The 14413-nt window shown below is 34.8% G+C and overlaps 1 protein-coding gene across 1 annotated transcript; it reads right to left on the reverse strand.

Annotated features, from left to right (window-relative positions):
• Positions 1 to 24: 24 nt before the first annotated feature.
• Bma-pxf-1 (Uncharacterized protein) lies at positions 25 to 9341 on the reverse strand (the record flags this gene model as incomplete). The annotated part of the gene is made up of 25 exons (XM_043074226.1): positions 25 to 44; positions 602 to 652; positions 797 to 1075; positions 1141 to 1389; positions 1510 to 1609; positions 1849 to 2125; positions 2179 to 2372; positions 2591 to 2704; positions 2793 to 2901; positions 3198 to 3361; positions 3426 to 3656; positions 4040 to 4243; positions 4442 to 4663; positions 4778 to 4966; positions 5308 to 5433; positions 5879 to 6083; positions 6223 to 6377; positions 6623 to 6865; positions 7093 to 7238; positions 7373 to 7529; positions 7622 to 7972; positions 8155 to 8230; positions 8544 to 8627; positions 8772 to 8899; positions 9117 to 9341. The coding sequence occupies 25 exons, from the start codon at positions 9339 to 9341 to the stop codon at positions 25 to 27; spliced, it is 4299 nt and encodes a 1432-aa protein (XP_042930160.1).
• Positions 9342 to 14413: the final 5072 nt, after the last annotated feature.

The following is a 14413-nucleotide window of genomic DNA, read 5'->3' on the forward strand; positions in this document are numbered from 1 at the left end:
CCAAGGTATCACTGGAACCCGATTTTAGCCGAATTGCATCGATCCTGAAATTTGTCCGGTCAAATTAAGGATAAGGACGTTTGAAATGATTTTGAATGATGGGGTCTTTACCGCCTTTACCACTACCACGATCCCTTGGTACTACGAGAGTATATGGAATTGTAGAGGAAACCGACTCTTTTAATTCTGATTCTATTTTGAGCATTTTGACATTTTATTTTGAAAAGGGAGTTATAACGAGGTCGTCTTTTGAACTTCGAAGCAGATAACGAACAGATTAAATTCCGTGATGCACTACATCCAAAAAAAGAAAATTTATCCAACTCTTGGTTTATTTCCAGCAAGAATTCAAGTATTGTGTGTAGACAGAAAACATTTAAATGAAAGCTTCCTCCACTAGGCTCAATCAGAGTCTAAAATACTATTTTTTAAGAATCTCATTCAACACAAGTCGACAATACTTAAATTCAATACAAGTCGCTCACTTTAAAAGAGCTTGCTTGATCACTTATTTCACTTAGTGCCGTTCGTATTCATATCTTGCTTTTTTATTAACAAAAACAAGCTGTAATTATTTATAGGTTAAACAAATATAACATACCGAGATTTTGACCATGTTGAAAAATAAATACACCATTGACAATGACAGGAACTGCGTAGAGACAAATATTGTACACTAACAGTTCTCTTTGTACACCACTTTATAATCCTCCTGCAGAAAAAAAAATTGAAATTTGCAAAATCTTGAACAATCTAGGTAGGTTATATATAAAGCAATAAAAACAGAAAAATTCACCGTTTATGCGAGGCGCATATAAACTTGTCACAGAACTACTTTCGGCATTTAGATCCACTGGTTGCACATCGGAGGTTGTGGTTACAGTTGAATGGTGCTGAGAAGTTGAGGGAACACGACGAACTGGCAATGGAGTATTCCGTAAGCGGACACCTTTTGAAGACAACAAAGGAGACTGAAGCGGGCTTATAGGGATCAAATTCCCACTGCAACCTTGCTTCAAACGTGAGTTCTGAGCTAATGAAAGCATTTTTTGTACTGCATGTGGTGACTCTACACCTGCAATGAAATAACAGCGTTATTTCCAAATGCAAACTGGGAAACTGCTTTTAACTGAAAGCTACCAAATTTTGGAGCCGATATCCTATGCTGGTCAGAAGTACTCGACTGGCTCGATAAGCTCGAAGGTGATGGTGATGGAGCTCTACGTCGTATTACGCTTGCGCTACCGTAGGAAGGTTCACATTCGTATGAAAGCTGATCCAAATCCGTCTCGCATTCAACGACATTTAAATTTGACAGATAGGATTTAACTTTCCGAACCATTAAAGCTTGTTCGTATAACTTGCGACGTGGCTGTGTTGCAGTTTTCACTGAAAATCTTTTTGAAAAGGATATGTACTGTTCTGCAAAATTCTGCATCAAGCATAGAAAATTTTCAAAAAAAAAAAAAAAAAAAAAAAAAAAACAATAAAAACTGTAAATAAACTAACTAGCATTTGGTCCCACTTTTCTCATTGTAGCGACTGTTCCGGCGCCGCCGTCAAAACTATTCATGTTAACTAACGCATCGCTAACATCATTTCCACCACTCTTTAAATTTAATCACAATTATGTTTCGTTGTTTAAAGTAATTGTCTTTATAAGAATTCTACTTATCTGAGAAATGGCATGATGATTAACATTCCCCGAGAGATCTATGTCCACTGAGCCTAATATGAAAGTTGCACAACAGCCGAAGGACGATATATGTATCGATCAAGTAGCTCTCGTTGTGAGAACTTTACAATGAATTTTTAAATAATAAATGAAAACACTATCACAAACCATACTTGCTGAGCCATAACGCCAATTTCATAGGGAGAACTGCACAGTTTGGTAACTGAACGAATAGTCTTTGCAATCATCCGTAATTTTTCGAAATTGATTAACTTTTCACAATATGTCGGATTACCCTCATGTGAAAATGTCAAGTCTTTCTTGAGCACTGGATATATGGGAACAACAGGTGGTTCCTGCGAAACAACAGCAAGATGCTGACGATATTTCGACATGTTTCTCGACGGATCTACCAAATGTTGCACATCCTCGAACATTTTTGTATATTTACTGGAAAAACAAAACTTTAAAATTCTCCAACAAAAAATATACGCTTAACAAACCTTGGAACACGTTCCCAAGTATGATGAAGTCTTCGGACAGCAGGCTTTTCCAAGCCGCTCATAATCGCAAACATCGAATTGAAGTTCCTGAAGTCTCGGCAATATCGAGCTACTTTAATAAACTTCTTTATCAGCTTCATTCTTTTTTGTAAACCTTTCTCGCGACATATTTCTGTTGCAACCCACCACATTTCCTGAAATGACATCCCTACTTCAGAATAAAAATTGAGAAGTCAGTACCAAAATAAAGAATTTTTTCTGCCATGATTATCTACAGTCATGTAAATATGACAAGCTCAACAGGAATCACTGAAATTCGAATGGTAGTAACATTTATAATACGACAGTACACCTCACTAAAGAAAGCAATAATCAATACTTTACAATAGCAACATGGTTGAAAGTCCTATACCTTATTAAATAAAGATTCAAAATCAGCCAACTTTGGCCAACCATACTTTGATTCCAAATTGAATAAGTTATCTACATATTCTGTGGGTTCAATGGACGAAAATACATCGAAATCCTGCAATGCAGTGGAAATTAGCAACAATCAGTTTATAAAATGAAGATAATGAACCAACAAAGATTTTTATAATACAAGAAATTTGCACTTGTAAAGTAAGCTGAGCGGCAAGTATTTGGGCATTTAACTGAAGCAGATGAGTCTCTGCTTCCTTCAGAACTTCGGGAGCCAATTCATCAGGTACCATCGGTTCTGATCTGAAATCCTATTCTTAGTTAACGCTTGAAGTGTAGTCAGTTAAATATTTTGTCAAATTAAAATCTCATCTGACTGACAACTAAATTCGTTTTTACAATTGGAGTGCCAACCTATGAATAAGAAAACCACACTTTCTACTACTACTACCTTGAGAAAACTATTATAGCCTGCCTAGATATAAGTAATTGAAATTTTTTTAGTTCAAACTACACCATTTTTATCTATGATGGATACTTCTAAAATAAAAACGAAACGAAGAATAATGTTTTATTTTTGAACTCCTACAAACATTCACCGACTGTTGTTTTTTAAATAATAACGACTATTAAGCTGAATTCGCTCAGCAAGGTTGTTCATTTGATCTGGAAGTCGCTTCTGTTTGATCACTCCATCAAGTGTCACAGTTGTCTCACACAGTGCCCATTCGAGACTTCCACTATCAGAACTCATACCAAATTCCTGAGAAAAAGTTAAAAAAGCAGTCTGGATGCACATAAGACTAGTTTAAAAAGAAAAAGAAAACCTGTAGAGCTAGCTGAACTACATTTTGAGCAGTTGTTTCTTTGTAAATAGTGAGATATTTGAAAGATTGATCCGCTCGGTACACTTTCAAAACATGTTCCGGACACGGACTAGCAGGTTGATAATATTGTGCAATATTCATTGTTGAGATTCGTGATGCGCCTACAGAATGACCAGCAATGTCAGGATTTGAACGACTTGCACGAAGAGAATTCGATCGTGTCGGATTTAGCTGAAAATATTTCAAAAATGAATTTTTATCAAAGCGTAACTGAATAGCCTATATAAGGTAAATAGTGACCAGCAGTATCAAAAAAGTGCATGCCTTATGAGACTAAAATACAATAAAATCCATTGCTGTGTCGATTCGAATCACTCAAAGTTTAATCCGAAAGTGTATTAAAAGAGATGAACAGGTGTTTCTTTCTAAAGAAGGTTATATGAAAGTTTCTAATGTGCAAACAGACACCACCGCCAATAATATATTATATCCAATGATGTTGGTGGAACTGGAACAAAAATGTGCTGATAAAAAACGTAATTTAACATCTATATTTGATTTCATTCAAATATGACTGAAATGATGTGTCATTAAAATATTTTTTTAAAATGTACTGTTTTGGATTCTGCAACAGGCGCATCTGGCAAGGTACTCGGCAAGCCTTTTAACATTGCCAGCAGTTTATCCATCATCGAAGTTTTGTTTCCAATACTACTTGTCATACCACTCGGCGGCAAGTATGAAAAACTGGAAGCACCCGTTCGGGGATTCATTCCTACCATACATGACATAGATCCTCTCTGTACATTTTCACTTTGCTGCAAAAATTGTTAATTGTGAATCTATACTTCACTAAACAACAAGCAATCACGCTTGCTTCTCTAAACATTTCCTTTAAAAGGATCATCCCAAGTTACTTCTGCACAAAACCATAAAAGACGAAATGCAAAACATTTGTTGGTAGATTTTATCAACTACTATCAATTTATGCTATCATAGAACCTTTAATAAACAACCTTCGAAACTGCTCTGTGTTTTGTGTAGCGAATTTCCGGTCCTTTACGATACGCATTACACTGATCTTCAACATCAACTGCACGTTCTGACCGAGCAATCATTTCTTTGAAGCCCAAAAGATTTGATTTGACTGTTATAGACAAGTGAGTGTTGCTACGCAAAACTTCTAAAGCTCGGATCAGACTAATTTTCTTGAAGCTTTGACCATTCACTTCGATTATCTTTAAAAAAATATATGAATTATCAGTACTACCAAAAAAAAACTCAATTTTCCCTCAATTAAAACATGTGTTTGCTATCTGTTTGTTACTCTTGTAAAAGATTAGTAAGCAAACCTGATCGCCCCGTTTGAGGCCGATTTTTTCGGCACGACTGGTCCGCTGGACGTCAGAGACGAATATTCCGGATGAGCCGTTTTCTTTACCACCAAGAATTGAGAGTGAGAGAGGCTGATCTCTGCTCGAACGAGAATATACGATGTTCCTCGTCCGAGATTTCACGCTACACGCAATGTTCAATAATGACTGTAAAAATGATCTGTGTTTCAGAAAAATGCTTCATAAATTTTCGAAATGTTACAAAATTAATCTTTAAAACAATGAGGGTTTGAAACAACTCAAAGCAACATTCCGAAGGTCGACAAAAAAAAGATTTCTTTGCATCAGCATAAGATTGGTTGAAAAAAAGTGCTACAAATACAAAAATGAGAGGATTGCCAGTTACATAAATGGTATGATCAATGTCATTTATTTCTAATTTTACAAAATTTCTTCCACGATTATTTTATATAATGACCAATGAGGATTAATCATTATATAAAATAATCTAATTAGAACCTATAATCTGCACACAAATTAAGTATTACCTGCTGACTGTGCATTTGATCCCGTTCAAGAGCTTGTTCAAAGCGATCAAGCAACTGCATCATTTCACCATTGCACTCGAAATCATTGAAATGATTGTTGACCCACAATAACACAATCCGTGCAATCTGAAAAGATTTATCATCATCAAAGATTTATCATCATTCAGTAAGATTTATCATCAAAAATTTAGAACTTACGAGAGCTATACAATTATTTACTGCAATGTATCTAACAATAGCTATAGCAGTGCTACCGCACACCGATCGTGACACGTTCAGCGCTGATATTCTAAAAAAGCTTATGATGCCGACTGTCAAGTAATCCCACCTGACCTATCTAATCTGCAATTCAAAGAAACACAACTAACTCGGAAAAGTGAGTCCTCAATATTTCCTAAGTCTTTTTTTTTTTTTTTTTTTTGTTTTTTCTTCCACATTATAAGTACTTGCACATTCACAAAGTAGTCATTTCACATAACCAAGCTAATTTTGCAGTGATCATAGCACTGAATCATAAAAGTCTGTGGAGAAAAGAAAAATTGAAACTGGAAATAAGTTCGATACTGCAAACCTTGTCTCTTAAATTCGATTCTGCAAACCAATGCATTAACTTTTCAAAAATCATGGTTGGATCATTGATGAATACACGATACATTAGGAGAAAATCTTCAATATAATGAGCATCCACTGCCGTGTCCCTTTCTTCAACTAAATGTTCAATCAGCTTTTCTCGGTTGGCTTTGATCAGCACTTGACCCATTTGATTACCCACTGATCTAAATTACCCAAGTATACAGAGTGTTTTCAGAAGGTATCACAAGAAGTGGTGAAGAGCGAAACCGAAAGATTATGGAAATATTTTGTTTACTAAGATGAAAATGGATAAACAACTGTGAAGCATATTTGTATCATTACCTTCTTTCTATTTCTGAGACGATTTCACCGGTGATTCCATCCGAATGTTGTTCAATATGTTCACTTATAGTGCTCATAATGCTACAGTAATCTCGATGTTCAACCAGCACAAATTCACAATCATCAACTAATGTCCGCATTATTCCTACATGGTACTGAAAATTTTTATAACTAACCTTACATTTTATATTTAGTGTCCCCACTTCCAGCAAAAATCAGCAAGAGCTGGTATCTTTGTTCAAATCGTATGGATAGATCATCAGTCACAGGATCTGTTCTTTGCCAAACGAGACTTATGACCGACATATGAATCCACATGAAAAATCATTCAACCTATCGGGGACAACCTTTTTCTTGATCCACAGAAATTACAAATGTTAGTTTAGAGAAGAAAACAAACCTGAGGAACCAGATCAGGTTGTACACCAAATGAATCGCCAAGTTTATACTCGATTCTTTCGCCATCCGGTAGAACAACTTCTACCTGGCCGTTTACGATGACTGACCATGCATCAATCCTTTCATTATGTTGCATAACAACTGTATTTGCTTCAGATACAACAGCAAATACCATTTTTAAGCAAAGTTGGCGCTTTATACTCAACGGAAGTGTTGCTAAAGCTGACATATGCTGCATGAAATCCTAAAATAGATAAATTTTCCTCATGAAGTACTGAGAAATCAAGATATTTTAAATGATGAGAATTTTGGATTGGATTTCGGTAGGCAATTTTTCGCACTTTTTTGAAATTCTTAAATGTTACCATTCTACGCGTCACTCTGCAATGACTTCATAGAATTTCCACTACCCAAATTAATTTTTGTAAACAGAAACAGATAACATTAATGAATCTACGCAGAAAACCTTACCAGTAATGTGCATATATCGTCAGCCGTTCTTTCAAAAGGTTCCTTTTCAAGACATTCACGAACGCTATCTTTTAACTCATGAAAACTATCATATGAAGGACATGATTCATCGTCTTCTTCGCTGTCGACTGCTGCCTCTGGAAGTCCTAAATATGGGGTAAAATATAGCAACTCCGACGGGATATAACATGGAATTTAAAGCAATCTGTATTAAATTTACTATAACATCATTGCACCGACTTTTTATGTGTATTCAGGTAACTGAATATATGCAACGCACCGTGCAAATCATCTTCGTTTGTACTTGATGAAGTCGTACTTGACAAATGCGTGTAAAATTCGCTACTATTTGGACTTGAAATTGAATTAGATTTGCGTGCTTTGTGCTTCACCTTGAGTCGAGTATCCGTGTCCACATTTAAACCATTCAAATATATCTCAAGAATTAATATATATAGAATTGAAAGTTCCACAGATTATTGCACCAAAAATATTTGATCATTAATTATACTTTTTGCAGTAAGCTTACCTGGCTTTTGTACGAAGCATAATCAGAACCACTAGCATTACTGGAGCATATATCGTCTCTTTCCTGACGAAAAGACCTGTGTTTTTTTCGTTCAGACCTTGAAATTGGTGATTCAGTGGCACTGAGAGGCGATGCTTTTCCAGTTTTGTAAAGACGAGAAGGTGGCGGAAGAGATGGATTGGAAGTAGCAGAGTCTGCACCTGAACGAATTGAAACAGTGACTGTGCCAGATGGTGACGGTATGGCTGCAGCGCTCAGTGCACATAATGAATTGCGTAAACGACCACTGTTTTCCGTCGAACACATATGTCCCTTGTTCATCTTTATATGTTTTACATCTGGATAATCAATCTGAAAAAAAAAGTCAATAGATATTACACTTATGAAATGCGCCACAGCATTAAACGTAAAAATTAAATACACCCGATCCTATCCGATTCAAAATAAAATATCAAAAAATCAACTGTTTATTTGGCATCCGAATAACAATAAAAAATAACTATTAGCAAAATTTTATGTTAGAAAAACCTAACCACAATCATTTCTGCTGGTTGTAAAACAATGCAGTCGTTTTTGCGTCGATAATCCAAGCCATTCCGTTTACCAAACCTGTGATATTTTTATGTTAAGTCCTTTGCTGTGATTAGTGAGTATGGACGTCTGAGAGGGATGATTCCTTACGAGTTATTAAAAAATGAAGATTTAGAAATTCGCTCGGTAGCATCAGAATCACTAGAATTCCATTAACTACAGCAACACAGGACCCTTCCATACAAGTTTATAATTTAACAACTATCCTTTCCTATCCAGCTCCACGTCCGATTGTCAAAAAAAGACTCTATATAAGTCATAAGATAAATGAGCTTTAATTTAACAGTCCTCCAATAATTATTTCACACATAATTAAACCAAAACTGTATACCAGCCGCAGGGTAAGTAGATTTGTTCATCCATGAAAACACATCCGGAAAGTAATATATACCAACATGTAGCAACTTGGCCTTGTCTAAAATTAACATATGTAATAAACTAATACAAATTGCTCTCCCACTTACCTATTCTTGCATACATTACAAAAACTCACATAAGATCAGACAAAAAAAAAGTCATCAAGTAAAAGAAAAACACACAACTAAATCACATATCTCACCGAAAAAGAATAAAATTCGCCGGATGTCTTTCAAAACGTGCAGTACAACAAATTGCCCGAAGTGGCGCATCATTTAAGTTATGAAAAACATCTAAGCGTCGTAAATTTGAATAAATAATTTTCAAGTCCTGAAAGAAAGATAACAACAAATATCCACTAATTAACGTATACACATACTACCTTATATACAGTAACTGAAATTTTTCTTGTTAAGAATAACAAGCTTCATTGGTCAGTAATTACTAATTGGTATAAATCTACTATCAATAAGTGATAATTGCACTAATTGAGACATTTTCGATCATAATTAGAAATTACCAAAAAAATAAAAAATAGAGAAAAGACCTCATCGGTCCTTGTAGATGGCTCTTTAGCAATAGAAGCAATGAATACTTCCTTGTAATGCTCCATGCTACCACAACTATCATTCAACAAATCCCCATCGGACTGGAACTTGCTGTCATTCTTGTTACCCAGTAAGGAGCTACCGTAACCAAATTTTCCATACTGGAACCAATCGGTTATTGTAACATATTTCATATGTGTGGAAATGATACATTTACTTGTCATCGCGATATTGCCAGTTCTGGCGGTGATTATGAGATACAACAGAGTATTCCCCGAGATTTACTGTTGTGAATTCGCGGTCTAATATGATTACGAACTGATGTGTTGCTGTTGATAATATGCAAGGTATGATGAACTTTGAATTTTTTACTATCCTTTCTTTTTTTTCCCCTCCCCTCCCCCGTAAAATTCATGGTCAAAATTTTGTTCTTAAATTAGAGATAAATTCTTGATCGATGTTGGTAGGATTTAGAATTGAAATTCGTCATTTTCATGTATAGCACTTTCATGGATGTGCGATGAATAATCAATAAGTGCGAGATGAAATTAAGAAATTTATCAGAATTATGAAAACAAATGAATCAAAAGAATGATCAGTAAAAAACACAAAGCTACAACAACGAGATAACACCGAGAAAGCTCTTTGTTAAGACCTTGCAATATTAAATCTGCAATGTTAGATAAAGTGTACTTCGAACTAAGGCAATTAATGCAATGATAATTCCAGCATCAAAAATTGAAAGAACGAGAAAAGTCTACACAAGTACTATATCCATATTGTGATCCAAACTTTTACTCTGGATCAGCGTAGCTTTATCATCCGATTGCTTGCTTGTTTATTTGATTCCGATCAAATGCAACCATAAACTGGGGTGTTTGAAAATGGCCTTCAGAACCACTAATGTTAAAAGCGCCGACAGCAAGCCGATTAAAGCTGGCAAATAGTGTCGCGAATTATAATTTCGCGAAAAACTTCTAACTGTCGTGAAAGATGAAATATTTAAATTATTATATCCAAAACTGTTTAGGGAAATCATTACATTGTTAACAATCTTGTTTTTTCATCCATAGAAATTCTTCCATCTAATTTCCATTCATTAAATCAGTCTTATATATAAACCAACCAATCCTTCTATAACCATCATTTGCTTTATGTTTTGAGTGGTATTAGGATGCGTCTAATACTTTATAATTTCGTATTATTTCACCATTTTTATATTATTGCATTTTATATAGTTTACGTGTTTGTTAATCGGTGTAGCATCCGTACGATATGTATAAAGCGCTATTATTTGCCTCATGTTAAATAAAGGTTTAATTACCCAAGTTTGAGGTTTATTAATCTTCCTACTGTATTGCAACAATTCGAATATCCACCAACAGACAACCTTTCACGACAAAAATAATTTTTGGTGCCACGAGCCGGGAACATGTCAAGCCACATTATCGCGAGCTTTCAACCGGCAAAGGAAAGGTTAGTCAGTCTTCTTAAAGAAGTAAATCAACTGGAGATCAAATTTCCAGATCCAAATATGACAATAGAAGAAAAAGAAGATTTTTATGTGATAAGAAAAAGAGTGTTAGAAGATAAACTTCGAAGAATCCAATTATGCGTGACTACGCTTGAATCTATCAACGATAAATGGTTCACATATACTCAACAAATCGTCACGATGAAAAGAAGAGAAGAAGAGGAAGAAAAATACAAAACAGTAACAGAAGGTGACCAAGGAATATTTCAATTATTACACGAAGGAAAGGAAGCGATAATAACACTGACAATGCACATGGATGAAGTCGACCAAAACTTAAAACAACTCTCAAAGGAGTTGACGAACAAACAAACAAAAGAAGAAGCAAAATTTACTCCTTCTTCAAATATTAATGTAAATCTTCCTCATTTATCGCTCCCTACTTTCGATGGAGACCCAAGACAATGGCGACAATTTTGGAGCAGTTTTAACGCAGCAGTCCACACACAAGCGATTCCAGAAATACAAAAATTGAATTACTTGTACTCATGTCTTAAAGGAAAGGCTCTACAAGCAATATCTGGATATGATATAGCTCCAGAGAATTATGAAGTCATCAGAAAACTGCTCAATGAAAAATATGGCGACCACTCAATAGTAACAACATTACTATACAACGAACTCCAATCAATTAAACGAAATGAAAGAGAATGGATTGGAACAATTGAAAATATAGAACGAGTACTGCGCCAGTTAGAAGCTCTAGGAGAAAGCCTTGAGCATTCAAATATTGAAATCATGATCGAGAGCAAGTTGCCATTATGGATATTAAATAAAGTATATAAACATAAGAAGAAGGACATGCCTTGGTCAATTCTCAAACTAAGAAACTTTTTAACAAGTTTAGTTAATGTGAATGAACAGATTAGAAACTGTCAACATTCACTCACTCAGCTCAATATTAAATCTACAACTACCAAACAGGAACAAAAACAACGATACAATCCCGGAGAACTTCAGCACTGTCGACAATAAAGGATAATCAAAATACTTCAAAAACTACAACAACGAAAAGACGACCATGTGTATTCTGCAATCAAGATCATTGGGACAGCGATTGCGTGAACTACACGACTCTCAATGCTCGACTTAGTCGTCTCAAAGTATTGAAGAAATGTACTATTTGTCTTAGAGACAGTCACAAAGGACAGAATTGTAATGTCAAAAAACAATGTTTTTATTGCAAAAGCTTACATAATAGTGCTTTATGTAATAAAAGGAATTCACTTTCTTTAAACAATACAATGTCTCAAAGAAATGAAGAGCAAGAAAGAATTGAACCTTCGAAACGAAAGGATTGTTCAACTTCCCTCTACAACTCGACATTAACAACTCGATCCAAACAGACAAAGGAAACTTTACTTTTATGTAAGGAGATAAAGGTTTTTAATCCATCACAACCTCAACTACAACAAAATGCCCTTGCATTATTTGATATTGGATCGCAACTCTCCTTCATCTCTAAAAAATTATTACGTTAATTAAAGTTAACCGAAACAGAAACTCAAATTATGAGAATAACTCCATTTGGTATGAAAGAACCGAAATCATGTCCCACTGCTCGCATACAACTAAATGTGCTAACTACAGGAAGCGAAATCATACCATTACAAGCAAATATAATTGATTATTTAACGAACGAACTGCAGGTAGTGGAGACATCAAATGTACTTCAAATTCAAAATTTAACAAATTATTGGAAAAAACCTGACGTATTGATTGGAGCTGACTATTTTTTCAAATTTATTAGTCTACGAGAAATCAAAGAATTAAAATCAGGGCATATGTTGGTTCAATCAAAAGTTGGTCCTATGATTGCTGGAAGTGGAGATATTGAGAAACTTTGTAAGAACGAATTATATCCTAAAGAAGTAGTATATTCTACAAATGCCAATATTAACTCGGAGCTAGAAAAATTTTGGAAATTAGAAACGATTGGTATTCAAAAATCACCTCAAGATGATGATGAAGCTTTAAAGCATTTCAAACGGACCATCATCAAACAGGGTAAAAGATATCAGGTTTGTTGGCCATGGAAGGACTCCAAACAAAAATTAAGCAATAATTATGGATTATGCCTGGGACGATTGAAGAATTTGATCAACCGTCTACAACATAATTCAAATCTCCATTCATATCATCAAATACTTATGGATCAACTACATTCAGGTATAATTGAAGAAGTACCTCCAAAGGATGAGGTAGGCGTTATTCATTACTTACCACATCATGAAGTATTAACTCCTAGTAAATCAACAACTAAATTAAGAATAGTATATGATGCCTCAGCACATCACAAAGGTTTTAAAAGCTTAAATGAAGTACTATATCGAGGTCCAGTAATGTTACCGGATTTAGTTGGAGTAATATTACGTTTTCAGATGATGAAAATAGTAATAACCGCTGATATCGAAAAGGCATTTTTACAACTAGAACTACAAAATGAGGAAAGAAATTGTACACGTTTTCTTTGGTTGGATGATATTGATAAAGAACTAACCAATGAAAATATAAAACGTTACCGATTTAAGAGAGTTCCTTTTGGAATAATATCCTCACCCTTCTTATTAGCAGCAACATTAAATTACCACCTAGAAAATCATGGTAGTGAATTGGCATGGGAGATAAGAAAGAACTTATACGTAGACAACGTTATTATATCAGCTAATGGAACAGAAGAGGCCTTATATAAATATGAAAGAACGGAAGAAATTTTTGGTGAAGCATCAATGAACATAAGAGAATTTCTTTCAAATGACGAAAAATTTAATGAAAGAATACCTGAATGCGACCTAAGCCAAACAAACCAGGAAATTTTTCTTGGTCTTAAATGGAACCATGAACGAGATATTATCCGTGTGGCACTGAAACTATGGATAGGGAAAAGTTTAACAAAGAGGACTATCCTACAATTCATAGCTTCTCAATAAGATCCATTGGGTCTTCTCGTTCCCATAATGATCAAACTTAAATTATTCATACAACACTTATGGAAAGAAAATATTCCATGGGATCAATCTTTAAACAAACAAGACGAACAACAGTGGATAAATCTCATCAAAGAATGGCCAACAAATATAATAGAGCTGCCAAGATTTGTAATGGAAACTTCACAATTAACAGAATTCCATATATTTACTGACGCTTCGAAAGTTGCCTATTCTGCAGCTATTTATATTCTCAATCATGGATATCAAAACACATATTCGAATTCATTTTTGATTTATGCTAAATCTCGAATTGCTCCAATTAAAGGTATGTCAATTCCTAGACTTGAATTATTATCTGTACTAATTGGAGTAAGAGCAACTCAGTTCGTATTGAAACAATTAAATCTTGAAAATAATCAAGTTACTTTGTGGATGGATTCAAAATGTGTTCTTTACTGGATCCAGAACTATACAAAGCTGCTTCCCAGATTTGTACAAAATCGCATCGAAGAAATACGGAAATCTAACTTCGAATTAAAATACATACCAAGTGATCAAAATCCAGCAGATATAGCCACCAAAGGAGTATCACCACTTAAACTCCAAAATTGTAAACAATGGTGGAAAGGACCTCGATGGCTGGAACTCAAGAAATCTGAATGGCCAAAGTGCAAACTTCGCTATTCAGGAAACGATGAATTTGCAGAAGCAATTGCTTTGAATTTAACAAAGATGACTCAAACTTTTAAAAGGATACAATTGAATTTATTGACGAATGTCGCTTCAGCAGTTGGACAAAACTAATTCGAGTAACTGTTTGGACTTTTAGATT

Source organism: Brugia malayi (genome assembly GCF_000002995.4).
Source record: "Brugia malayi strain FR3 genome assembly, contig: Bm_v4_ChrX_scaffold_001, whole genome shotgun sequence".
Classification (NCBI taxonomy): Eukaryota; Metazoa; Nematoda; class Chromadorea; order Rhabditida; family Onchocercidae; genus Brugia; species Brugia malayi.